Here is a 27,622-nt window from a genome sequence, read left to right on the forward strand (position 1 = left end):
GGGTGGTGCTGCCAGGAGTGATGGCAAGTTCTGGGGCCTTTAATGCTGTCAGACCTTACAGCGCTATCCCTCCCGTACTTGTCCCCACCCCAGCACTTTTGAACTTGTATCCTTAAGAACTCCTTTTAATAAAAGAGCACATTCACTCCTCTGTTAAAATGCCCCCCTAAGGGATGTCCTCCATCCAGGTCCTTGTTTGGGACATTGCTGGTACTCCGTCACACAAATCCCTCTCTTCCAGGTCATCACAAGTAAAGTAGAGATGACAACTTTCAAGCTGTTTACAAGTAACATCAAAATTATTTGATATTCCATAGAACCTTTTTCTTGTGATATGAAGACGATGCATAATTTTATTTTTGTATTCATTTTTATTACACAATGAAAGCACATTTATCCTAAAAAGAAAAGAAGAAAATACAAATGCCCGCGGCAACCTGTTGACATCCTGATGTCTTTTCTTCCAGACTACTTTTCTATGTTTATATTTAGAAACATATATGTGTATTATAAAATGGGATCATGCTGTCTTTTTTTTTTTTTTTTTTTAATATTTGGCTGTGGCTTGCGGGATCTTAGTTCCCCGACCAGGGATTGAATCCAGGCCCAGGCCCAGGCCCAGGCCCACAGCAGTGAAAGCTCCAACTCCTAACACTGGACTGCCAGGGAATTCCCCATGCTGTGTTTTTTTTTAAATTTTATTATTATTTGTTTTAATTTTTGGCTGCGTTGGGTCTTCGTTGCTGCGTGCGGGCTTTTTCTGGTTGCAGCGAGCGGGGGCTACTCTTCTTTGCGGTGCGCAGACTTCTCGTTGTGGTGGCTTCTCTTGTTGCGGATCACGGGCTCTAGGAGCTCTGGCTTCAGTAGTTACAGCACACAGGCTCAGTAGTTGCAGCACGCAGGCTCAGTAGTTGCGGTGCATGGGCTTAGTTGCTCTGCCGCGTGTGGGATCTTCCAGGACCAGGGATCAAACCTGTGTCCCCTGCATTGGCAGGTGGATTCTTAACCACTGCGCCACCAGGGAAGTCCCCCACGCTGTCTTATAATTAGCTTTATTCACTCAAAAGTATCTTATGAGCATCTTTGCATGTCAGTAAATATACTTCGATCACATGATATGTCTCTGAGAAAAGTAGTGTCCAGTTACCAAGGCAAAATGCCACTTTGATTCTCAGGGCTCCTGTTTAGGCAGGGCAGAACAGAGCAGGTGAAGTTGGAGACCCAGATGACTCATCCACTGTGTCTCAGGAGGGTGCACAGAGCCAAGAGTGCTTCTGGCAGTTAAGGTAGCACCAGCTTTTAAATTCTCTCTTTTCCGACAAGAAAACTTTTCTTGCTGCTTATATTTCTGGTCCATACATGCTTCCCCCAATGAAGCATCTTGTCAGCTAAGATTTAAACACAAATATCAAGCAGTTGTTCTTCTGTAACTTTCTTTTTTCCATGCCTTGGTGCTACTTGATGAAGTGGCTGTCAGAGAGTATTCAGAAGAGTAATAGGGTGAGAGACTTAATTCCCAATATAGCCGCTAATCTTGTTTAATTCCCCAGAGTCTTTCAGTCCTAGGTGGTTTGTCCTTTCTTCGTTGAAAGACCGGTGAGCCACAGACTACAGGAATGGAGGGCAAGAAGGTACTGGAGTTTGTGCTTTGTTGGGAAGGTGCTGCTGCTTAATTTATTTAGGAGTGCTTTCAGAGTCTAGGACATTGAATTTTACTTCACCCAGCATGTCTCCTCTATTATTGCGGAACAGCGTTGACACTTTCCAGGTTGTTTTCAATCTGTCTTATATGTACAAATTAATTCCAGTTTGACCCACGTGAAAGAGAACTGTCTTAGATGTGTAAATGTGTGTCCTTCCATCAAGAGAGGGGGTGCTAGTAGTGTTTCATACGAAGCCTGGGTATTTTTCAACCAAAGGATCTGGAAAATAGTGAATTTTCTGAAAACTGAGGATTTATACATGGACAAACATGTAGAGAAGTACAGGGGGAAAAAAGGATTAGGTTCTTATGTAGAAATAAAATTTGACTGTTCATGTAAATTATGTCGGATATGATGATATATACATGTAAAAGTCTGGTGGCTGCTTTAAATTTCCACAGAGAGTTTCAATTCTTGATGCTACTGTCCACAATTATTGGTATTGTGTAGTTTAAGCTATACTGCATCTTTGTCTCATTTAGAAGAAAAAAAACCCAGCCAGGATGTAATTTTGTGGCATGTAATGATGAACTTTTATTAGTGCATATTTACAGGGTTTAAAGTAACTGGTATTTTGCTTTTTCTTTCTGTTTTCCCTATTAATCTCTGGATAAAAATCCCTTGTCTCCAATGTAACTATCATTAGATCTGGGCTCTCCTTTCTTCTCATTTTGTCCTTATAAGGCTATCCTGTTTTATCACTTCCTGCTTTAGCTCCTGACTTTTTCTCTCTTCCCCTCTCCCTCTCTTGCGGTGGATGCTTTCTCCATGTGGCAGGGCTGTAACTGTTCACAGCTGTCTGAAACGCCAGTGGACCAGGAGCAGCTTGGAGTTTTAACTTTCATTTTACAAAGAACAGCATGTTTGAATGTTTCAGCAGGCAAGTTATAACTGGCATTCACTTTTTGTTCTTCTAGAACACTGAAAATCTCCCCCAGCACTTTAGAAGGGGGAACCTGACCGTGTTAAAGAAGAAGTGGGAGAACCCAGTGCTGGGAGCAGACTCTCTCCCAGACTCCGTGCGAAACAGCAGCACCGAGGTCAGGCATAGAGGCGACCCTCCTCCCGCTGAAGTGGCAAACAGCTCTGCCTCTGGGGTCGAGGCTGAGCAAGAGGAACGAGTCCACCCCAGACCTAGAATCAAATCGCCTCCTGAAGCTCTTATTCAGTATCCGTACCCCCGCATCGAGGACAGTGAGCATCTTAAAGACCACTCAGCAGAAAGTAAAAAAATGGAAAATTGTCTGGGAGAATCCAGGCATGAAGTAGGAAAACCCGAAATAAGTGAAAATGCAGAAGCTGCAAACAAAATAGAGAAATACAATGTTCCGCTGAACAGGCTTAAGATGATGTTTGAGAAAGGTGAACCAACTCAAACCAAGGTAAGGATTGGGTGGGTTTAAAACTTGAAAAAGCCAATTCAAGTAACTAAACAAAGCTGTTTTTCTAGTCTAGACGGTTTGTGTAATGGCGAGTATGTGGTCAGTATGTCTTTTGATTCAAGTTAGACGAGTAGTTAATAAAAAGTCTCAAATGAATTATTTACAGAGATGCTAAGATTTGTGAGTGTGACCCAATTTCACATGAAATCAAGTGCACACTGGGATTCAGGGTGATATCGAGAAATGAAGAGTTTGATGCTGATTGGGTTATGTGTTTTTGTACGCTTGCCCTTTTAATTTGTCTTCCTGTGCCTTTTGTCATTTGTAGCTTTAGGGGGTGGAATTACTGCTGAATCTCTCTCTGCCTGGACACAGCTGCAGGCTGAGTGTTAAGGCCAGAGTTTAACATTAAGACTGAGGCTTAGTTGTCTCCTTGCTAGCTGAATCCTTTCTCTTCTCAACTTCCTCATCTGTGCCTTCCAACAAATGTTTTCTATCAGCTAAAATCCTATCCCAGGAAAAATCAATGAAGATAGCCAGACTAGCCATAGCCTTCAGGAGTTTTGACTTGCAAATGCAGAGGGTTGCATTTTCCTACAACTGCTAATGAAACTTGATCCTTCATGTGGAGTGCAGACCAGGTCCCCAGAGGGAATTACTTAACTAGAAAATGAGTTACATATGCTGGTGACTTATAACACAATCCAGGGGCCGCAGAACTGGTAAATTTTTCCAGTTTTCTCATACTTTCCTGCATATCTGGCTTTGTACATGGGGTTGGTTTGTTACAACAGTCATTATAATGAAATAAACAGATCTGATGGGGAGCAAAGCCATCATTTACTCTAGATTCCCTTTAGATGGGAAAGCAGATTTTTTTCAGCTAAGTATTGGCCCAAATTTCTACATTTGTGAAGTAATGGTATGAAGCATTTCTTCTGAGGTAAAAATTAGATATCTTATCCTAGAATCCTCAGTTATGTTTGGTGTGATTTAGCCATCTCTTCTTGTATCTTGCGGTGCCTGTTGCTTTTCTACCTGGAAAAGTTCTTTAGTGTTCAGCGATCATCTGTTTGAGGATGTATCGATAGAAAGAATTTTTAAAGATTTGCAAAGCTAGAACCCTTTTCTCTGCATGAGTTTTTACTCTGTTTTAACACTGAAACCAGTTGGCAAGAGATGTAACCACAAAGCATTTTATGACTTTTCTTAAACTCTGATCCCTCTCAATTTTGAGTCCTCTAGGCCTGCCAACTCCCTCTTTCCCCTTTATGGTCTTAATAAAAAAAAAAAAAACTTAAAAAAATTTAAATGGGAAGAAGAATTTTAAATGGAAGGAAAAAATGTCAGAAATCCTAAATAGAGAGGAAGGGGCTTTGTTGTGAGTCAAAGCACCATTGTAAGTCTCCTCCTCTCAGACCCTGTTAGGGGCAGGACGGCTGATGTCATGGCAGCACACACAATGTAGATTCAGTGCAAAAGGCTGGTACATGTCAAAACTGGCCCAAGGTAGGAAATGATTGGGACTGCAGCAAACAAAATGCTGATTATGTGTAAGGATCTGGTGAGAGACTTTTTTCTCGTAAATGTCTAGTGAAAGATGGGTCAGAACAAGCCTGTCTGTTTGTGGCTGGTCAAAGCAGAGAAAAAAAATTCTCATATAAAGAAAGATCCTACCAGATCACACTGGCACTCAGCCTGATTGCTAACGGTCTAGGAAGATGGAGGGGTTCTAAGATTGACCTGGGCTTTTTTTTTGGGTGGAGGCGCTTTTTAAACTTCCTGATTAAATAGTCATTTGTCATTTAATGGACTGCTTAGGGAATGTAAAACACAACTGCCCTTGGTTTTATAGCTGCTTCTAAATAAGCATCATTACCCATGTTGGAAACAGTCTAGATTACTTTAAAAATGTTTGTCTAGTATTTCAGTAAAACTGTTTAAAAAAAAAAGTTTTGTCTACTTTAGTTTAATGAATAACTAATCAGTTTGAAACTAGGTTATGGTTATTCTTATCATAATTTCAGCTTTAATATGGATAAGGCTTTAATCAGGAAGTTACATAATTGGATCTTTGGAAGGAAGCTCTGAGAAATATGGTAGAGACACTAGCAGTCCTTTTAGGAGCAAGAGTATACAGGTAAGAATGATTACCTCAGAGCTAAAAAATTAGTACTTCTGTGAGACAAATGCATATATTAGGTACAAATCATGTGAATCTTTGTCTCCATAATAGAATTTTAAAGAACTGGACTAAATCTCAACTAACTAGCTGAGCAGGGTCAGGGAGCACATAGATAATGGAAATGCTGATCTAAATCTTTTTATCTCCTAAATCTTTTTATCAGAGTTATTTACAGGAAGCCAAGTTAATTGGCTTGAGTTCTACTTTTCTTAGTCTCTCTTACTCCCTTTTTGTCTGAGATGGTTTCTGTTCTTGTCCACTTTTCTTCCTGATCTCTTCTCTGCAGTCCTGTTTTTTTCTCCCTCCCTGTGTAGTCTCATCTCTTTCCAGGACTCCAAGAGATGGATCCTAAAACTAGATTCTAATCTTGAATTCTTAACCCAAGCTTCAGCCCCAATTTTGTGGTTGCCTGCCAGATCACACATCTCTTTGTGAATATCCCTTAAGCACTCAAATTCAAGAAGACTGAAAAAGAATCCATTATCTTTCCAACCAAAACCTGCTCTACCCCTGGTGTCCCTTAGTGCATCACCATTCACCACATCTCCTCGTCTGTAAAGCTTGGGATCAGTTCTTCTTTGTGCCTGCCTCTTCTCAGTCAGTCACTTACTAAGCCATCTACATAAGTCTACACATCTCTCAAGTATGGGCCATTCTCTCCAAGAGGTCCCACATCTACTTCTGTGGTTTAGCCTTATTACATCTTGCCTTGTGGTATTGCTGCAACCTTTCCTATTAGCCTCTCATTTTTTTCTTCCCTTCCATCCTCCACACTGTTGCTATTTATTTTTCTAAACATAGTTGTAAATTATGTTATTCCCTTGATCAGAAACTTTGGATGTCTCAGAATTAATCCATATTTAATATTTGGGTCTTCTACAGTCTGAGCCCAACCTACCTTTCCAGTTTCATAACTAATCTTATACTCAAACCCTGGATTACTCCTCATTTTAAATTAGTCATATCTTTCCCCTAATTTCTACCTCTTGAAGTCTTACTCCTCAAGGTCTATGAAGACTGTGAGACCTTACCTCAGTTTTTTCCCAGATGAAATTACCTTCACCCTCCTGACCCTCCTGTAGAATTTTCTTTTTACTTCTCTTTGGCCACTTATATCATGCTTTCTTTAATAGTCATGTATGAATTTGTACACTCCCCAGTCTATAATTCTTTCAAAGTAATGATGTTTTTATCTCCCAGTGGTCAGCACAATGACTTGGCTCTTAGTGTTTATTTAATAAAAAGGAGAAAAGAAGCTTAGAACTCAAATAACTTATAAATAATGAGAACTGATTAAAGGCTGTTCCTCACTTATCCTCTACCTTTGGTGAATAGATAGGTTATACTGGTCAGATGTTTTAGTTGAACATGATAGTTCTAATTCCAATGAGCAAATGAGCAGTGGATGGATTAATGTAACCTATAAGTTATGAGGAAAAAGAAGCCCCCCTCCCACCCCCCAGTGACATACATTGAATGTGGCTTAGCATCCCTAGCTCCATGTATATGTTGATCTGGGTTTTAGGTAGCCAAAGTAACTATTCTGTGCGTTCTTTTATGAGAAAGCTGATCAGGCAGTTATAACCAATATTCAGTTATCATCATGTTGACATTTGAATCCATAATCTTCAAAGGCCTTGATGTGGTTATTCAAATCACCAAACAATGTAGGGACAGGCTCCGTAAGTCTCAATTCTTTCTGTTTGGTTCCTAACTTATTTGGTTCACACAAATCCTTGGATAGGAGAATAAAGACCAAATATTTGGAAGGTGTATTTCTACCTTCATAACCTACTTAAAGTATTGTCTTTTGCTTGGGTCAGGATTAAACCAATATATATATATACACCACATCTTTTTTATCCATTCATCTGTCGATGAACTCTTAAGTTCTCAGCGTTATTTTGACCTCTCTGTAGCGGTACATTTCTCGTAAAGACCTCCTACTCGTATAAATTAAGTTTTATTTACCGTAGTTAGTAACTCTGAGTAAACCTTTGGTCTTTTGTGGTAAGACAATAATGGATCCAGGTATAAAGATGCCAGTCAGGAAATCCTGATCTTTCTGTTTGTTGCCCTAAGTGGCTGTCTTTGACGTGTCAGTTAGAGACCAGTCATCTCTTTTCTGCTTATTTTCATGCCAGTTAACTACTTACTGGTTTCTATCCGGTTCCATTAAAATAAAATATGTTGAAAAGTAATATCAGGAGACTGGAATATTCTCTAAGCATTGGTTGGCTACATTAGAGTTTGTAGGGGCCAGAAGGACATCATTTGCCCCACAAAATCACCTTTTCTTTCTGCTATTGGACTCACTCCTGGATTAAACAACATAGGTGTGTATCCAGATGAATTTATTAGTCATTTCCTTTAGCCTTCTAATTCATTAACGAGTTACAGTGAGTGAGAAATCCCTATCAAGATCGTTGACATAAATCCTAGAACTATAAGTGATTGTAAAAGGTTCTTTAATTCAGCTCATTGTTCGCAGGATATTAAAATCCCTATTTTACAGATGGAAACAGATGACGTCAGAGAAATTAACTGATATGCCCGATGTCATGTGGCTAATTAATATCAGAACAAGAACTGAAATTGTGTAGTACCTGTTCTACCATAAACACTATCTTCATGGATATTGTAATAGCTATTTATTAGATAAAAACATCTGACCTTACTTTTTTTTTTTTTAGTTTAATGATCTATTTGTTTAATCCAATATATCTATTTATTTATTTTTTTATTTATGGCTGTGTTGGGTCTTAGTTTCTGCGGGAGGGCTTTCTCCAGTTGCGGCAAGCGGGGGCCACTCTTCATCACGGTGCGCGGGCCCCTCACTATCGCGGCCTCTCTTGTTGCGGAGCACAGGCTCCAGACGCGCAGGCTCAGTAATTGTGGCTCACGGGCCCAGTTGCTCCGCAGCATGTGGGACCCTCCCAGACCAGGGCTCGAACCCGTGTCCCCTGCACTGGCAGGCAGACCCTCAACCACTGCGCCACCAGGGAAGCCCTGGCCTTATATATTTTTGAAATCTAAGGAAACCAGGAAAGAATTAAAACATATTAACAGCCGGCTTCTCAAAGACTTTAGCTTTCTATCTGTCCTCTTCCTACGTTTTATAGTCTTTTTACTGAATAAAAAACATCAGGGCAATGAAGAGAAGTACACTGGAATGCAAGAGATTTGTACTAAAACTCTTGAGTTAGAAGCTTGTTGAGTTTGGGAGGTTTGTTTTTCTTATATAAATTAGTCATCTGAACAATCACACACACACACACACACACACACACAACACAGTAAACCAGAAAAAGCCAAGTAAACCTGGAAAAAAGAGTAACCTTTACCAATTGTGCCCAATGATATTCTTATCGTTGCATAACTAGATTTTACATGGTTTTAGGTACTGTGTGCTCACTGTTTTGTGTGCTTTATCTTTGGTTTGGTCTTTTTTATATAGACCTTCCTTTGTATCTTCCTAGTTCATGTAGTTATCCTTTTATGGCAATATGTTACTTCATTATACTTTTTAATCATTCCCCAGTAATTAGATTCTCTTCCAGCCTAATAAAAAAGCTCTAAGCATCTTGGCAGAAACATTTTATTTTTAATTATGGGGGGGCTATATTACTGAATGATGTTATCGTGGTCAAAAGACATAATTCTATAACACTGCTAGCACAATCTAAGGACCTATTTAATTCCCTAGCAGTTCCTCATCAGCATTTGGTTTTACCATTCTTATCTATTTATATTAATTTTAAAATATGAAGTATTACCTCTCCTTCCTTTCTTTTCTTCCTAATTGTAAGAGTAATACGTACTTTTTTTTTTAATTTATTTTTATTTTATTTATTTTTGGCTGAGCTGGGTCTTTGTTGCTGCGCGTGGGCTTTCTCTAGGTGCGGCCAGTGGGCGCTACTCCATAATTTTTATAGAACACTTAGAAATACAAAATATGGGAGTTCCCTGGTGGTCTAGTGGTTAGGATTCGGGGTTTTCACTGCCATGCGCAGGTTCAGTCTGGTTGGGGAACTGAGATCCCACAAGCCACGCAGTGCGACCAAAAAAAACAAAATAATATATATATATATATATATATATATATATACACACACACACACATATATATATATAAATATTTATATATATATATACACACACACATATATATAAATATTTATATATATATACACATATATATACACACACACACATATATATGTAGAGAGAGAGAGAGAAAAATCCCCCTGCCTAGAGATAAGTGCTCCTTCTGTGTGTATTTTGTACTTAAATGAGCTGTATTTTTTCTGCGAGGGTTCCTGGAGAAGGAAATGTTTCTCTCTCAGTATTTTGAGAAATTAAGGCCAGATTTTATCTACACCGTATGATCTCCATGCATAGTTCAGCAAAGTCCCATTTTTCCCTAAAAGTCATCCTTCCTCCACGCTTGACTTTGGAGAGATGAGAGAGTCTGAAGGAAGGTCAAAGTTGAAAGGTTGAAGGAAGTGGCTCTCAGTAAATTAAAGTGTTGAGAATCAACTTTTAAAGAGAATTTTTCCTGAAAATAGGGGTACACAGGACAGGAAATCCTGCTTTTTACTTGACATTTGGGACCTAACTTACTTTATTTCTTAAAGAAAACTTTGCAGAGAAAAGAAATTCTACAGACTACTGGCTAAAAGCCCCAGACTCTTATTTTCTTACTGGTAAATGTTGATGCATTTGGTTTATGGATTTAATGAAAATATTTAAGGGGTGGTCACACTAATGAGAGTTACTGCAGTCAGCTGACAGGAAGGAGGACTTGTGGGGTGGGGTGAGGCCAAGCTTTAGGAAATTCCAGAAAGTCTTAAAGTGTCTTATCTTTTCTCTCTTCGCTTAACAAAGTATGATGATTAAGGCTGCCTCAGCCATCTGAATAAAAAAGATTGAAATGTAATAAAAATGTGTTACAGAAGAGTACTTCCATATCAGAATTCCTGGTGTTAGGGTTTTTTTTTTTTCTTTTCTTTTCTTTTTGTGCTCCTCTACTTTCCTTGAGAAATATTGGAGGAAACCCCACCTTCTTCCTGAACCTCAGATTACCACTTGTAAAATGAGGATCAAAAATTAATAGTAGGGGCTTCCCTGGTGGCGCAGTGGTTGAGAATCTGCCTGCCAATGCAGGGAACACGGGTTTGAGCCCTGGTCTGGGAAGATCCCACATGCCGCGGAGCAACTAGGCCCGTGAGCCACAATTACTGAGCCTGCGCGTGTGGAGCCTGTGCTCCGCAACAGGAGAGGCCGTGATAGTGAGAGGCCCGCGCACCGCGATGAAGAGTGGCCCCCACTTGCCACAATTAGAGAAAGCCCTCGCACAGAAACGAAGACCCAACACAGCCATAAATATAAAGGAAGAAAGAAAGAAAGAAAGAACAGCAAACTTTAAAAAAAAATAATAATAATAATAATAGTAAATGAATTTGAGATCTTGGGGTTTTGGTTTTTTTTTTTTTGAAGTATAGTTGCTTTACAATATTGTGTTCATTTCATTTCAGGTATGCAGGGATCTTGTCATTCTTTATATTTGAGTGGTTTGGAGGTGGAAAGGTATTAAAAGAAATGCATAATGCTTCACCCGGGAGCTCATTAAAAGCCATCTAATCTCCGAGCTGTATTCCTCCTCAGAACCAGTGTCAGTATAGCTTTGATTTCCAGAGACGTTTTTCTATTTTTTTCTAAGACCAAATGACTTTGCAGATTCACTTTTTTAATAGTTGAAAGAAAATAATTCAGAGTATTGAACCCTCATGAATTTTTTTGGGGGGGGAAATGGCTCTTTATTTAACCCAAAGATTTAAATAAAAAGCTAGTGAAGATGGGAAATTTTATGCATCTAAAACCAAAGAACCTTGCAGGGCATGTGTTCTGGTTCTAAATGGTCTTGCTCTCAATAACACCAGTGTAGGAACTTCAAGCACAAACAGAAAACTAAACTCCTAGCAGGTTGCAACATGTAACACATACTCTTGGAATTGTGCTTAAACTTTACCTTTGACAGAATGTAAATATTTGAAATATTGCTCCAGTGTTAAGACTGCAGAACCCATTACCTTTTGGTTTAAAAAAAAAAAAAAAAGTATTTCCAGGCTTTCTCCCTTTTTGAGCCCTGAAAATTTTAGTTTTTATAATGATCATTTTACAGTGCAGCAGCGTTTGGAATAAATCTTTGGAATTTCCTTTAACTATCTGCAAATGAGAAATGTTTTAAAAACAGAAAAATGTGGATGGAGGGTATTCTGCCAAACTTATCTTTTCACTTTGGCTGATGATCTTCATTTCCAAATGGTAGGCTGCTCCCAGAGCAAGAATGTGTTGCATCATAGGAGTCATGTGGATGTGACTGATGTTGGTGCAGCTGACCTGAGTATGATGTGGCAAGGTTAGAGTTGCTACAGCTTCTTTTAGTTTTTTTTTTGTAAATAGAGTCAACCAATAATGTAAATAGCAAAGCTGACTGGAGATGCAATGCATTAAATATATATCGAATTTGCTAGAAACTGTATTCTTTTTGGTAGGGTACAAGCAAACCAAATCCTTGGCTCTGATTTCTGAAGTGGCGTATTTTCTATCTCCAAGGAGAGAGAGAGGGCTGGGGGGCGGGGGGGGTGGGGGTGGGGAGGACTTGAAAAAGGGATAGTTCACTGTCTTAAACTTTATTGTTGGTTGATTAGTCCATTGAACTTAAAGGTTTAATAATTATTTATTAATGTTGAATTCAAAAGGGAGCTAAATGTTTTACTCTTGTCTCCTGTCATACTGGATTTCAGACATCTTTTCCACGTTAAGTTATCTGGAAATAAACTGAGATTTCAATGATAGGATCTGCCTGAAGGCTCTCATTGCAAGCTGAATAAACATGACATACTGTCTGTGTATTATGTCTGGGAACATCCTCTGATACTTACTAAGTGGCTTTCTTGAGTTACTTTTCTAGTCTTAAAATTAGAATTTGGAACTTTATTAGAGATCTACCCTAAATTTGAGAGATACAAATGTAGTAATTTACAGGAATCATTTCTTTATTACATAAATCTGTACCTTCCACTTTTCTATTTAAAAAATAAAAAATAGGACTTCCCTGATAGCGCAGTGGTTAGGAATCCACCTGCCAATGCAAAAGACACTGGTTCGAGCCCTGGTCTGGGAAGATCTCACATGCCGCAGAGCAACTAAGTCCGTGCGCCACAACTACTGAGCCTGAGCTCTAGAGCCCGTGAGCCATAACTACTGAGCCCATGTGCCACAACTACTGAAGCCCATGTACCTAGAGCCTGTGCTCAGCAACAAGAGAAGCCACTGCAATGAGAAGCCCGCGCACCACAACCAAGAGTAGCCCCCGCTCGCCGCAACTAGAGAAAGCCCGCGCGCAGCAACGAAGACCCAACACAGCCAAAAATTAATTAATTAATTAATTAAAAAAATAAAAGCATGGTCTCTGCCCTCAGTAAACTAAGATTCCAGTCCAGTATAGGGATGCACAACAATTTGATAAGCATTGTAATGGAAGTGTGACCAGGTCCTTGAGAACAGAGAAAGGGCTATTTAGATTTATGGAAGAGAGGTAAGGCAGATGCAGAGGGACTGTTGCTTAGCTTACACTGAGTCTTGAAGGAACAGGCACTGTTAGACAACAGAAGGATAAAAGAGTAACCCAGGTGGAGGGAACTCATTTACAATATCATGGACCTCCCAGTGGTTTGCTTTTCCTGGAGGGTAAGCGGTGAGGAAGAGAATACCCAGAGAGGGTAGGAAGGGACCAGATCTAGAACTGGTCTTTTGTGACATACTAAGCACTTTAGATTTAATTCAAGGAGTGATTAGGAATCCTTAAAGAATTTTGAACAAGAGAGTAACATAGATTTTTTTAAATTAATTAATTTATTTTTGGCTGCATTGGGTCTTTGTTGCTACGAGCGGGCTTTCTCTAGTTGTGGCGAGCGGGGGCTACTCTTCATTGCAGTGCACAGGTTTCTCATTGCAGTGGCTTCTCTTCTTGTGGAGCACGGGCTCTAGGCACGTGGGCTTCAGTAGTTGTGGCACGTGGGCTCCAAAGCACAGGCTCAGCAGTTGCGGTGCATGGGCTTAGTTGTTCCACGGCATGTGGGATCTTTCCGGACCAGGGCTTGAACCCGTGTCCCCTGCATTGGCAGGCGGATTCTTAACCACTGCGCACCTGGGAATTCAAGTAACATAGATTTATATTTGGGGATAATTTTTTTGTTTTACTTGGGATAATGGCAGCATCATATAGCCTTGATTGGAAGGCAGAAGAACCGATTAGAAAGGTAATGCAAGGACTTCCCTGGTGGTGCAATGGTTAAGAATCCACCTGCCAACATAGGGGACATGGGTTCGATCCCTGGTCCGGGAAGATCCCACATGCTGCGGAGCAACTAAGCCCATGTGTCACAACTACTGAGCCTACGCTCTAGAGCCCATGAGCCACAACTACTGAAGCCTGCGCACCTAGAGCCTGTGCTTCGCAACGAGAAGTCACCGCAATGAGAAGCCCATGCACTGCAATGAAGAGTAGCCCCCGCTCGCCGCAACTAGAGAAAGCCCGTGTGCAGCAACGAAGACCCAACACAGCCAAAAAATAAATAAATAAATGTTCCTTTAAAAAAAAAAAAAGAAGAAAAGAAAGGTAATGCAGTAGTCCAAGGAAAAGATGATGAAGACATGAATCAGGCAGCAACAGCAGGGATAAAATGGGACGGAGAAGACCAACAGCAGATACTGCCATCGGGACTTGGCAGTTTGGAGAGACATCATTTTCATCTGGGACATGAGGATTCTGCTCCAATGACTGTTAAATTCTGAGGCTTTCTGGTTAAGGTGGTTAGGCAGTGATGTTTCACAGAAAGCATTACCTATATAGAGTTACTTATTTTCCCCTGGGCACCTGTGAATATGTAGTGCTTGATATTTATAATACTAAAAACACACTCTGTTGTATATAAAAACTAATATAAAATATAATCTCTACTGGATTTTATTTATAAAGGAGATTTGCAGGCCTCCTTTTTGAACATTGCATCAAGATTTCCCATCCTCACTGCAAAGCTTATTGCTGGGTTTTGTTTTCCAAACAGATTCTTCGGGCCCAAAGCCGAAGTGCAGGTGGAAGAAAGATCTCTGAAAACAGCTATTCTCTGGATGACTTGGAAATAGGCCCAGGTAAGCAGAGAGTTCCACGTGTGGGAAGTTTTCTAGGAAGTACTCATTAGTAACAATACCTTTTGACCTCAAAGCTGATGCTTTTAAAGGAAGAGTGGTACAAATTAAAAGAAAGGCTGCTAGATACAAGCCATTCCCAAATCTCATTGCTTTTTCCAAATAGCTTCTCTGTATTTTTAATCCAACTTTATCAACGGTAACCTGTGTTAACCAAAGGGTAACTTTGCAGGATTATAAGGGAAGTACTGTTACCGACAGTTTTGGCTCCATGGTCATCTGGGGCTTGAGGGCTCCCATGGATGGACATCATCCCCTGTCAAGATTGGTTATCCTGTATTACTGATGCTAACATAACACCTTGAGAGCAGAATTATTATGTTTTAAAGGGGGCATATACAGGCACTTCACAAAAGAAAATAAAATCAATTAATATAGGAAAACCATCAGCCTCCTAGGAATCCAAGAAATGCAAATTAAAATGGCATTGGCATCTAATTTTTTCACGTGTTAAATGAACGAAAAATTTAAAATATATAACACTCAGTGATGGTAAGGGTTCTCCTTTTAATGTTAGGAAAGTGAGTGAATGTTACCTTATAAGTGACAGTTATAATCCTGATTTCCTTCTTTGTATTCTTTTTTTTAAATTAATTAATTAATTAATTTTATTTATTTTCTGGCTGCGTTGGGTCTTCGTCCCTGCATGGGCTTTCTCTAGTTGGGGCGAGCAGGGGCTACTCTTCGTTGCGGTGTGCGGGCTTCTCATTGCAGTGGCTTCTCTTGTTGCGGAGCACAGGCTCTAGGCGCATGGGCTTCAGTAGTTGTGGCACGTGGGCTCAGTAGTTGCAGCTCACGGGCTCTAGAGCGCAGGCTCAGTAGTTGTGGCGCACAGGCTTAGTTTCTTCGGGGCATGTGGGATCTTCCCAGACCAGGGCTTGAACCCGTGTCCCCTGCATTGGCAGGCTGATTCTTAACCACTGCACCACCAGGGAAGTTCCCCTTCTTTGTATTCTTAATAGAAGAGGTTGATTATATTAGATTACAATAGCCCAAAATTTAGAATCTTGAAATCATTCAAATCGCATTTTATCTTCTAATAAAGCACATTGTTTGCATGCTTGCAGGTCAGTTGTCACCTTCAGCATTCAACTCAGAGAAAAGCGAGAGTAGGCGAAATCTGGAGTTCCCACGCCTGTCAGAAACCTCCATAAAGGATCGAATGGCCAAGTACCAGGCAGCTGTGTCCAAACAAAGCAGTTCCACCAACTATACAGTATGTGTTCAGCATCATTCATTCGTTCATTCATCCAGCAAATGGTCACTGAGCACGGGAACTAGAAGTGTCTCCCAGACCCTGACCTGTGAGCCTTGGCTCCTTACTGGTCCCCAGCCATTCTCTCTTCACATAAATCCTACCCTAGCTTCATTCGTAATCCTTACCATGTTCTAATCCTGACTTTGCTTTCCTAGGCCTCATTCCCACCCCGCTCATTTTTTTGTGTGATGTTACCATCCAGTAATGTCATTGAGAATTTTCCTGTCTCTTTTACTTAATCTTGTTGTTGTTAAAGAAGTATTGATAGTATTTTATTAGTTTTAACATAAACACTTATTTTTGTTTTTGAGAAAAGGAAGGGGGAATACTGGAGAGAAATATTGAATATATTCAACATTAATGTGGGATGGGGTGTTTTTTGCAATTTTTATTGGTATATAATTCACCTGACATAAAAATCACCATTTTAAAATATGCAATTCAGTGATTTTTAATATATTCACAAGGTTGTGCAATCATCACCACTGTCTAATTCCAGAAATTTTCCATCACCCCAAAAAGAAACCCATACCTGTGCAGTGATTCCCAATTCCCCACTTCCCTTATCCCCTGGCAACCCCTAATCTACTTTCTGTCTTTATGGATTTTCCTGTTCTGGACATTTCATGTAAATTAAATCATACAACATAGGGTCTACTTAATCTTTACTTCTTATGATGTAATAATTTTCTAAACAAATAGAATAGTGGATAGGAAAAAGGGAGAGAAATGACAGGAAGATGACGTACTCAGTAAGCACAAAAATGTCGTATTCTAAGTAGAATGGAGGGTCTTTCCACTTTATACTTTCCTAGGCTTAACTGGCAGGAGGACACGACCGAACTGTTTATTTGAAGTTGCCTTTTAAATGCCATTTATTCATAAGTACACACACGTATATACACATGTACACATACATATATATCTTTCAAACAGTTGTTCCTTCTAAGATTTCAAGTGACAAATTATTAATCTCTTGATTGTTATTTTTTAGTAAAATTGGAAGAACAGTATTGACTTTTATTTGGCAGGCTGAACTAGTGCCTGTTAGAAATCACAATGTATATTCCAGGAGCTGAGCCTTCTTTCCCCCACATTATGAAGTATGCATTTTCCAATAGTATTTATTGGTGGACTAAGTCTCTGGGCAGTGAGTAATCTCATCTTGATTTTTCAGTATTGATTTAAGAAGAGATATTGTGTGTAAATCAGTAGTGAAGTGGAACATCACAGGCTTGTTATTCACTGAGAGTGTGAAAAATAGGCAAATTGAGACTTCTCTTAAAAGGCAGGTCAGGAGATACAGCAAACAGATGATCTGTGGAGCTTAATTCCCTCTGTTATAGGATTTTGGTGCTTCTCAGTGCCCTCCTGCTATAAACATTCTTACCAGGTGACTCCCTAAGTGGAAAAACCTGTTCAGTGACTTTGTTTTTTAACTCCTAAATAAGAGTTTCTGCATTGTGGTTCGCCTGCTCTGTAAATTTTAAGAGTTGAAAAGTCTTAAGGAATTCTTGTAAAAAGCACGTTTTGTCTCATCCCCAAAGAATTTCTCAGGCCCCTTATAGAGCATGGTTGTAGCAAGGCTCACTCTCTCTGGCAGTGATTCCAGAGGCTGGGCTTTGAGGTGGGGTCACGAATGAGTTTCGGGCTCTTGTACTGTTGATTTCTGTAGTGCTAGCTGCCAGCTCCCCCTCATAGACGCACCTCCAGAGCTGTAGGCCTCAACCTGGAATTCCACACCTGCGTCAGTCAGTCGCACTCACGCTCCCTTCATTGGCCTTGTGGCCATAAATCGCTCTTTTTCTCCCATGCCTAAAGAATCACAGAGAACAGAAAGGTACTAGATTACTAGCAGACTAAAGGTAGGAAATGTCCATATTCATCTACCTCTGTACTGATTATGGATCTAGTAATAAAGTCAATTTTAATATTTTGCCCCAAGTGTTCTTTGCAAGGAAAACAAATATGTTTACACTTACTCCTTCTGACTCCTTATGCCTGTTTTTTTATGTTGAAGCTCTATTATGAGAAGTAGAATAAGGTATGTCTTTAGTATACTGAATGAATTTTATGCTAAAAACATGTCTTTGAAAGTCTCACGAAGAAAGGCTGTTTTATGGTATCATTAAGTATAATTTCAATTTTTATATGTATACATCATTGCTGTCTCTCTTTCCAGGCCGGGCATTTATATATATATGGTCAGTATATTTTCTTAATTATTGGCACTTGGCATCTCCTTTCCCCTGCTCCAGAATGGTCTTTTCTGGTAAAACTCACCAGCTTTGCATTCCCACAAGCTCTGCTGCTAGAAGAGTGAATCACGAGAACATTGTATGCGGGGGGTGGTCTGTGTGTGTGTCTGTATTCTAATGAGCATCCAGTTTTAGACTAGTTATATAAATATTTAACTCTGAGGTATGTGTCCACAAAGCTGCTTTTGTCATTTCACAAGTCAGTGGGTTTTGCTTGTGAGAGTTAGGGGGTTGATTTGACTTAAAGCCTCTTAAAATAATTTCTTTTTTAACATTCCAAGTTTATTTAATAGATGTGCTATGAAGAGAATCGTGAGACTTTTTTTTTTAATTCACAGACTATTTTTATTTTGTAGAATGAGTTGAGAGCTAGTGGTGGTGAAATCAAAACTCATAAATTGGAGCAAAAGGAGAATGTGCCCCCGGGTCCTGAGGTCTGCATCGCCCATCAGGATGGAGAAAAGGTGGGTTGGAAAGTCTGATGTCCATTTGCCAGGGAAGCATGTGTTCTAAATTAGATGCTTAAAATTAGAAACAACTCTAACTCTAGGCTGTAGAGTGTCTGGGAATTTGGTAACAGCTGCCAGGATAGATTGTCTTTTTTGGAGGTCACATAATTTTGGTTGGGGAGCTCTGCAACTTATAGCTGACCAAATAATGAACCTTCATTGGAAAATTCTTTTGCTCAGCAAATGCTCAGAGGACGTAGAGCTTAAGTAATTTTTTTTTTAATTTATTTATTTTATTTATTTATTTTTGGCTGTGTTGGGTCTTCATTGCTTCACGCACGGGCTTTCCCTGGTTGTGGTGAGCGGGGGCTACTCTTGGTTGCAGTGCGCGGGCTTCTCATTGCAGTGGCTTCTCTTGTTGCGGAGCACGGGCTCTAGGCGCGCGGGCTTCAGTAGTTGTGGCACACGGGCTCAGTAGTTGTGGCTCACAGGCTTAGTTGCTCCGCGGCATGTGGGATCTTCCCAGACCAGGGCTCGAACCCGTGTCCCCTGCATTGGCAGGCAGATTCTCAACCACTGTGCCACCAGGGAAGCCCAACTTAAGTAAGTTTTTAAAATCTGTTTTGAATAGAGGTATCATCTTCAAAGTTATTTGTATATTATTAATTTAACACATTTTATGCAAGAAAATGTCATTCTTTCACTTCAAAGTATTTTGAAAGCTAGGCACTATGCTAAGCACAGGCAATGCTGAGCTTAGCAACTAAATGTGAACAAACCATTCCACGTGGTCTTTACCTGCAAGGAAGCTAACAGAGTAGGAGGGAGATGAGTGTAGGTTGGCTATTGTAAAACAGTGTAACAAGTGCCGTGAAAGGGCTATGAGGGGCCATGGAAGCTTGGACTAAGGACCCTTAACCTGACTTCCTCAAGAAGGTGATATCTGGGACTTCCCTGGTGGCACAGTGGTTAAGAATCCGCCTGCCAATGCAGGGGATGCGGGTTCGAGCCCTGGTCCGGGAAGATCCCACATGCCGTGGAGCAACTAAGCCCGTGCATCACAACTACTGAGCCTGTGCTCTAGAGCTCACGAGCCACAACTACTGAGCCCCCCCATGCCACAACTATTGAAACCTGCGTGCCTAGAGCCTATGCTCTGCAACAAAGACAAGCCACCGTTGTGAGAAGCCGGCGCACCGCAACGAAGAGTAGCCCCTGCACACTGCAACTAGAGAAAGCCCGCATGCAACAACAAAGACCCAACGCAGCCAAAAATAAAATAAATAAATAAATAAATGTTAAAAAAAAAAAAGAAGGTGATACCTGAGCCAAGTCTTGAAGGATGTGTGGAAATAGGCCAAGTGAATAAGGGGAAAGTTGAGTAAAGAAAGAGAAGTGTATTCCAGGCAGACACAACAGAGGTTTGGAAACCAGAGAACCCAACCAAGATGACTTGGCTGGAGCATGAAGTACCTGTAGGCAATGGTAAGAGACAGGTGGAGGGAGAGGGCCAGGGTGGGTCTTGAAAAACCCTTAAGAGTATGATTGTAGTCCTGCGTCGGAGGAAAGCCATGGGAAGGTTTTAAACAAATCAGGTTTTATACATTTATGGTTAGATGGGTGGCTTAGTTGGATTAAGTAACAGTATATATGTCAGGTTAATTTATCATTTTCTCTGCCAATCCATTACCCAGTCTCGTTGGTCTTTCAGTCAATATGATAATCAAATGTTAAGTTAGATGAGGAGAAAGAGCTTTCAAGTCTATTACAGTGACTAATAGGAGTATAGTCATTGTTTCTGTTACACATATTAACACCCTTGAGGCCATTCTACAAAAGGTGAGGAGATAATTAAAATGGGTTAAGAGCAATAGTTCTCAAACTTATTTGATTATAACAGACTTTAAAATAGATATATTGACAGCATACCAACAGGAACTCATGAGATGTACTACACACTTGGACCAAAGTAGGCACACAGAAAAATAGTCTCAGATTAATGGCTACAATATTTGACTCAAAGAACAGAACAGGAAAAAATTTAGGAACATTAAATCGCTTTATTTTACAAAACCATATCACAAATGTATTTTGAGATAATAAGACAAACTACGTGGCAGTAATGTGTTTCATAATCATAAAATAATCAAATTACATACATCCTTGCAACAGTGGGCTCAGGCATTATTTCCATGTCACGTGTCATGTATCAAGGGAGTCCTCTCATTAGACTGCCTGGTTTTCCCATTTTTTAAGTGGGAGATTATGTCTTATGTATAAGTGATATGTTTGGAATTTTTCTTATATACTGTAAAAAAGACATTTAAGAGAAAAAAATATTCCCAGCCTTGAAATCCTCCCATCTGTCCTTGGAGCATAATTTGAGAAATGATCATCCGGAAAATCATGTTTGGATTGTCCCTATATCTAATTTCATGTTTCCTTCTTGATTGTCTTCATATTGATTTGAACCTGGAACTCTGAGCTGAATTGGAGGATCAGAACATTTTAATTATAGCCTAAAAGGGTATCATTGCAGCTGAATCACAAATTGGGAAGTGGGTGGGGAAGAGAGGAGATAAAGATAGTACATAGTCTTCAAGTGTATACTGTAGGTTCATGAACCCTTGGCTGCCTTAAAATTCATAAAATTTTTCAGAGCTTCAGCTATCCTTTTGGCTGTTTGCCTAGCTTTTGTTAACCAATACCTGAGAACTATTTGAACTTCAGTTTGTTACAAAAGGACATTAATGCCAGGGTAAACTTGCCTGAAATAGGATATTTTGTCAAGGTATTGTTCTTCCCTTTCTCCTCTTGTGAATGAATTTGTGCTTTTCTTTAATGAAATGTTTGAGCAAAATCTCACATGCTCACTCCTGGCTATTCCTGCAGTGAAGTCATCTGGTTGGGCGTGTGCAATGATGTCATGACTGGCATTAAGTTTACCCTGCAGGTTCAAGGTGACTAAATTGGAGGTGAAAGAAGGACATCCTGGGATGGGTGCACCTCCTAATTTAGCAAGAATTGAAGAGCTTTTTATGGCCATGCACAACTTTCAGAAAATTTATTTCGTATCATTAAATGAAATAATGCATGTAAAGTGGTCATTCCAATACCTGGAACATAGTAAGCATTTAATAAATGTTAACTGTTATTATACTGGTTTGTTTTATACCATGTCAGAACTCCTGTAATGAACAGAGAATAAAGGGAAAAAAATGACCACGTTGCAGTCAGCCAACAACTTAATCTCCATTGTAAATTTATTCAGTACATTAGACATCCTGATATAAACACTCAGCATCACCCATAAAATCCCTGACATCTGAATGAAAGAATATTCACGAGGAGTGCACATTGGGTCACCTCTTGACCCTTAATGATTTTTTTTGGCAGGGGGGGGAATTCCTTCCTCATAACCTCACTAGAAGTTCTCTGCATTTCTTTCTTTCTTTTTTCTTTTTTCTAATATTATTTATTTATTATTTATTTGGCTGCATTGAGTCTTAGTTGCAGCACGTGGGATCTTTGTTGCGGCATGTGGAGTCTTTCCGTTGCAGTGAGTGGGCTTCTTTAGTTGCGGCGTGCAGGCTCTAGAGCACGCATGCTCAGTAGTTGGGGCGCACGGGCTTAGTTGCCCCGCGGCATGTGGGATCTTAGTTCCCTGACCAGGGATCGAACCCGCATCCCCTGCATCGGAAGGCGGATTCTTAATCACTGGACCAGCAGGGCAGTCCCGACCCTTCATGATTTTGAGTGTGGAGAAAGATACCAGGATGGCCTAGGGGCCAGTAGAAAGGAGAGAGCTGGTAGAAAGTACTTTTATTTAAATTTGATGCCAAATGGGGAAAATAATCACCTATACATAAGATTTGCCATCTTGTTAAACACTGCCATTTTGAGACTGGAACTAAAAAGGGAAACTAACCTTGAAGATAATACCAAAGGTTGGTTTTAGATAAATTTGTTTTATAGCTATCAGAAGGTCTTCTGTACCAGCAAGCTTGTTTCAGCAGAATGCATTTGGTTGGGAAATAAGGAGTTAGGAAAATAAAAGAATAGTTCCTATATGTAAAGACTTTATCTTGCCTTGGAGTGAGTTATAGTTATACGGGTTGTGGTTTGTGGTGAGGAGCTTTGCCCTCCCTGATAGAGGGTTTTGTTTTGTACCCTCCCCACTCCCCCTTTTTTTTTTTGAGAGTACAAAGATATGGTTTAGAACTTCTTTTATAAAGGAAGATAATGCACACTTTTGGCAGTTGCTTGCAGTCTGTTATTTGAGTTACTCTGTAATTGAGAGGCATGTTAATTTCCTCGTAAAAGACATTTTGCTCCCTCTTGTTTAAATGCTCAGCTGTTCTGGGGGCCATTATTTCCCCCAGGCAGCCAGTGACTGACTGGAGTCAGCAGGTTTTAATGGCATTAATAGCAGTTTGCTCTTTTATTTTTAATGTGATTCTTAATCCACCCCCCCCCACCCCCCAACCCTGCCTTTCTTTTTCTAGGTTTCTGCATCTGAGAATAGCCTGGCAGCCCCTTCCACCCCTGCTGAAGATGATTCCCGTAAGCTTTCATTCTTAGGTCTGGTGGAAGAGGGTCTTGTTCTCTAGCCCCTGTTTGGTTGGCGGGGGTGGTCCCCAGTTCTGTCAGTGCTGAGAATGTGTAACATATTAAACCCAGTAATGTAGCTGATCAGATCATTCACTTGGTTTTAAGGACTGATGCTTGAGTACCCTTCACACATCCCATGCCTAAGAGAGAAGTTAAATTCAATGAAATATGATTAACTTGTGGCCAGCTGAATACTTTTGATGCTTCTCTCATTGAACTTATCCTGTCTTTTGTACCAAACCTTTTCAGGGTTAATGCTATAAAAACTATAATTTTTAAGTTTCATTTTAGTAGAAGGTTGGCCAAGAAGGACTTTATTCATTTACAGGAATAAAGAATTGGTATTTGAGTAACCTTTAAAAAATATCTTTTTCTTATTTATCTAAATATGTACTATAATCCTCCCTCTGGCTAGATTCTAGACATTTTCCTGTGGGTGCTGAATTTGATCACCTTTTCATCCTATTTTGGAATCATTTTGAGCCTCTCTTCTCCCAAAGACAAAAACCTTAGTTTTTTAATTTACTATGTCCACTTTTGATTCTGATGTTCAGTGTATTATTTTTTTAAATATATATGGATTTCTAGCTTCTCCTCAGGTTAGTTTACTAGACATTGAAAACTCAGCAAGAAGTTGAAGTATCAGCCAAACAGATCTCTAGTAAACCCTGCCTTAAAATTTTAGAAACTTGCTGCTTGAATCCAAGAACATTCCTTTTGCAGTCATTTTGCTTGGACTAGAAATTTTTCTGAGTTTTGACTAGGTTTGCAAAACATTTTTTTGAAAAATAAGCCTTAATCTTTCAGTACTTTGTTGACATAACTCTAGATTTTAGGGATTCTTTTATGGTTCCTTAGCAACTATGTGAATGACTTCTCTGTGCCTCTTCTGAGTTTTCCATAAAACAAATGTATTGGCAGGAAATTAACTTATGCAGGTGACACGTCAATGACTATGAAAAACACTTTATGGAGTCTTTTTCCATAATCTTCATCCATGGATGTTCACTATAGGACTGACCAAAAAGATGGTGTCAAATTATACACACTCATATACATGAGCACATCTTATGAAATTTCTCCCCTCACATTCCCCCATTTTCCCAAGTTCAGTTGAAACGCCCCAGAAGGAGTTGTTGGGATTGCTAACTACCAAAAAGCCATCAAAGTCTATAAACAGCCTTAAAAAATGACAAATGCTACAGGGCAGAAGTTTCCTTATGTAGGGTGGTTTGGATTCCCGCTGCATGTGGCAAAGGGTGAGAAAGCCTCTGAGTTGACACCCTGACTTGTGAGAGAACAGAGAACGTAAGAGCATAGTTTTTAGCGTTAGAATAATGCTTTCCTTCAACAGAAAAGCTATGTTCTTCCTGGTGTTGAAAGGACCTGGCCTTAGTGGAGGTGCCTAAAATTTGCTTTGGGGAGAAACCTTTTCTGAGCCTTCCCTTGAGATACTGTAAAATGTCTTCCTTTTGTAACTCAAGCAGGTAACTCCCAGGTTAAGAGTGAGTTCCAGCAGCCTGTGCATCCCAAGCCACTAAGTCCAGATGCCAGAGCCTCCGGCCTTTCTGAAAGTTCTCCTCCCAAAGCAGTGAAGGTATGATGGCAGTTTCTCTTGGAGCCTTGTAGACATTGGTTTACTAGTAGAGCTCATTGCATCTTTTATCTTTATGTTCATTATAACCTGTTTTTGCTTTCCTGGGGATGAAAATGCCAAATAAGGGCACACTTGAGCCAGTCACTTTCCCTGGAAATCTTGCTGCTTTTGCTCAGGTGTTTGAGCCAGGAGTGGGAAGCCTCACTGATACCGCTCCAGTCTGAAATCTGGAAAGCTCATGAAAGAAAACCCAAAGTTAAAGAAAATAACCAGACTTTTTTTTCTTGTTAAGTCCAAATTCATAAATCTATGAATGGGTAAAAACCTATAAAAAGAGCAATATGAAAAATCTGTTAAAATCAGCCCATTGGATGGGAATGTGCAGTGTTAAAGATTTAGTGGCTCCCTGGTCTGAGGAACTTGACCATAACATGATTGGTGGTCAGCACATTTAAATAAAGAATGTGTGCATTCCAGTGGGGGTTGGCCAGTCCATTTGCTATAAAAATGACCATTCAAATAACACTTAAACTAGGTTATAATATTAGATGTTAAGGAATGTCCAAAATGTTTGTACCCTAGGAAAATTTTACTAGGCTACTCAATCTGTGGTCTCCTTTCATTCACTAATTTTTAAAAGCAGTATTTTCCCTTTCTATGAACAAGTAAATATTCCCATAAAAATAAACAAAGATAAAAAAAAAATCCAACACCTCTTTTAGGCTGCTCACCTAACTTGTTTTAATTGAATGCTTTGCTAATGCAGTGCTGATTTACCCACTTGGTTAATAACAAACATATCTTATACTTCTTTAGTGTCTTCCTCCTCTGGTGCTCTCTTAAGTAGCTGCGTTTTGTTTCAAAGGTTTTAACATTTGAGAGAAACTCAATAGGTAGAATTAGTTTTAAGGTGGTTTGTACTGCCTCAACCTCATGCACACATCTGCCATGTTTCTATCGCACAACTGTAGGCATGATTGGTCTCTTGATGAAAGTTCTAATGCACAGAAAGGATGGAGATACTCTGTAATGACCTAGATGGGAAAAGAATCTGAAAAAGAGTGGATATATGTATATGTATAACTGATTCACTTTGCTGTACAGCAGAAACTAACACAACATTGTAAATCAACTATACTCCAATAAAAATTAATTTAAAAAAAAAAAAGAAAGGATGGAGGTTAAGACATAGGTGAGGGTTTGGAACAAAGGGAGGAAAGGGGAGAATCCAGGAAAGGGGAGGTCAGGGGAAGAAGGTAAACATGAAAATTTTAAAGGAAGCAGAGATGTAAGAGGGGAGTAAGGTTTATTGAAAGGAACAAAAAGTGAAGAAAGTAGCAAGAGAAAGCAAGTAAATGAGGGAGAAAGAACTGAGCTGCGTGATGGAATCTGCACATGTACTTAACATGACCCTCTCTTCTGGCCTCGAAGTTCTGCTCATGCTGGCATCAGCACTTTTTTTTTTCCAGTATCTGAATTCCAACAAAGTAGCAAATGCCACAGGGTTAATTTCTTCTCCAGCAGCAACCCTGCCCAGATGTGAGTCCTTGGGTTGTGGTTCTGGACGAAGAACACCTAACAAAGCTGACTTGGCCATGGATTCTGTGTGACTGAGGGACTAGGGAAATTCTGTGGCTGATCTAAGAACTAAAATCTGTTCTCAAGTATATTTGAATTCTCAGTCCAGTCTTGCTTCCCTCCCTCAACTGCTGGGCCAGATCTCCTGGTCCTGGGTTGGACCTTTGGGACTCCTCCTGATTCATACTCCAGGGTCTGAGCTGAGGAGCAGTGTGTGAAGGAATGCACCTCACTTAGGTCTTCCTGGCACACCAGGGAGAGGAGATGGAGGAAAAGCTCCCTCTGCACCTGCCCCAGATTCATGCCTGCCTCTTTGGCTCTGGTCACTCAGCAGTAGAATGCAGACAAGCCTGCTTGCACCAGACATACACCTCAGGTTTTGAACATTGTATAAAGACTGGGGTAAACTGGCCTCACTGCCTATGTTTGCCCATGGTCCAAAGCTCAAATGGTTATGGTGCACAGAGCTCGGGGTGGTACCCAATCACATCTCCACTTTATTTACAGGCCATTTATTTTCTCTTCCTCAAAGTTACTCTTTACATTCTGCAGGCAAGTATATAGATACTTTAGTGTTTATAGGAAGACCTACTGGCATAACTGGTCTTGTGGCTATAGACCATGCAACAGAAGTTGTTTCTCCAGTCTGGGAAATTACATACAGCTAAGAATAAACTTGTTCACTCAGAATAGATTTGTGGGTCCCACACATCCTGGTAAAACTGCTCCTTGGTGCCTGTGTGTTATTGAAAACAGGACATCTAAGGTAAAGACTCAATTCATTTCAAATTTTAGCTTAATAAAGTAAAAATACAGAAAACAAAAAAAACACCCCACAAATGATACTGGTCTTTAAAAGTAAGGATTTTATCTATTTTGAACACTGGCCAGATAATTCAGTTGATGAGACTTGGCACTAATGAAGTTGACGTTGCAGGTTCCTTCTCAAAATAGGTGTTCTGGATCTAGAGCTCAGTGGGCCCTGTCGGAAGGATCAGAACCTTTCAACTCAAGAGGCCCAGAGATCTCTTAAGCTTTATGTCCTCCCATTGAAATAAGTTACTCCCTAAATGTTTCTGGGGGGAGGATAAGGAAGGAGATGTGACTGGCCCTGGGAACACCTACTGGTCTAGGATAGCCCTATCCCAGGTTCCTAGACTGGTCCTGCTGATGGATGTTTAGAGAAAACATGGCAGCCTGCATGAGAGGCTGTACCCTCTGTGCCCTGTCCCTTCCTGCATGGACAGGGTAGGAGGTTTTATGCTATTTTGCAAATCTACCAGAATTATGCTAGAAGGGCATCTAGAATCTTTTCTCACTACCTA

The 27,622-nt window shown here is 40.1% G+C and overlaps 1 protein-coding gene across 5 annotated transcripts in view; it reads left to right on the forward strand.

The window, feature by feature from the left end:
- Positions 1-27,622, forward strand: part of LIMA1 (LIM domain and actin binding 1) — an 85,817-nt gene that overhangs the window by 49,588 nt on the left and 8,607 nt on the right. For 4 of the 5 annotated variants that reach the window (XM_061204520.1, XM_061204523.1, XM_061204519.1 and 1 more), the window contains 6 exons: positions 2,621-3,085; positions 14,405-14,489; positions 15,614-15,762; positions 18,419-18,526; positions 23,017-23,074; positions 24,607-24,719. In XM_061204520.1, coding sequence (XP_061060503.1) covers positions 2,621-3,085; positions 14,405-14,489; positions 15,614-15,762; positions 18,419-18,526; positions 23,017-23,074; positions 24,607-24,719 — 978 coding nt within the window. The remainder of the gene's footprint in view (positions 1-2,620; positions 3,086-14,404; positions 14,490-15,613; positions 15,763-18,418; positions 18,527-23,016; positions 23,075-24,606; positions 24,720-27,622) is intronic. The other variant, XM_061204521.1, reaches the window with a different exon arrangement.

The sequence above is a fragment of the Eubalaena glacialis genome, chromosome 11, assembly GCF_028564815.1.
Source record: "Eubalaena glacialis isolate mEubGla1 chromosome 11, mEubGla1.1.hap2.+ XY, whole genome shotgun sequence".
Lineage (NCBI taxonomy): Eukaryota > Metazoa > Chordata > Mammalia > Artiodactyla > Balaenidae > Eubalaena > Eubalaena glacialis.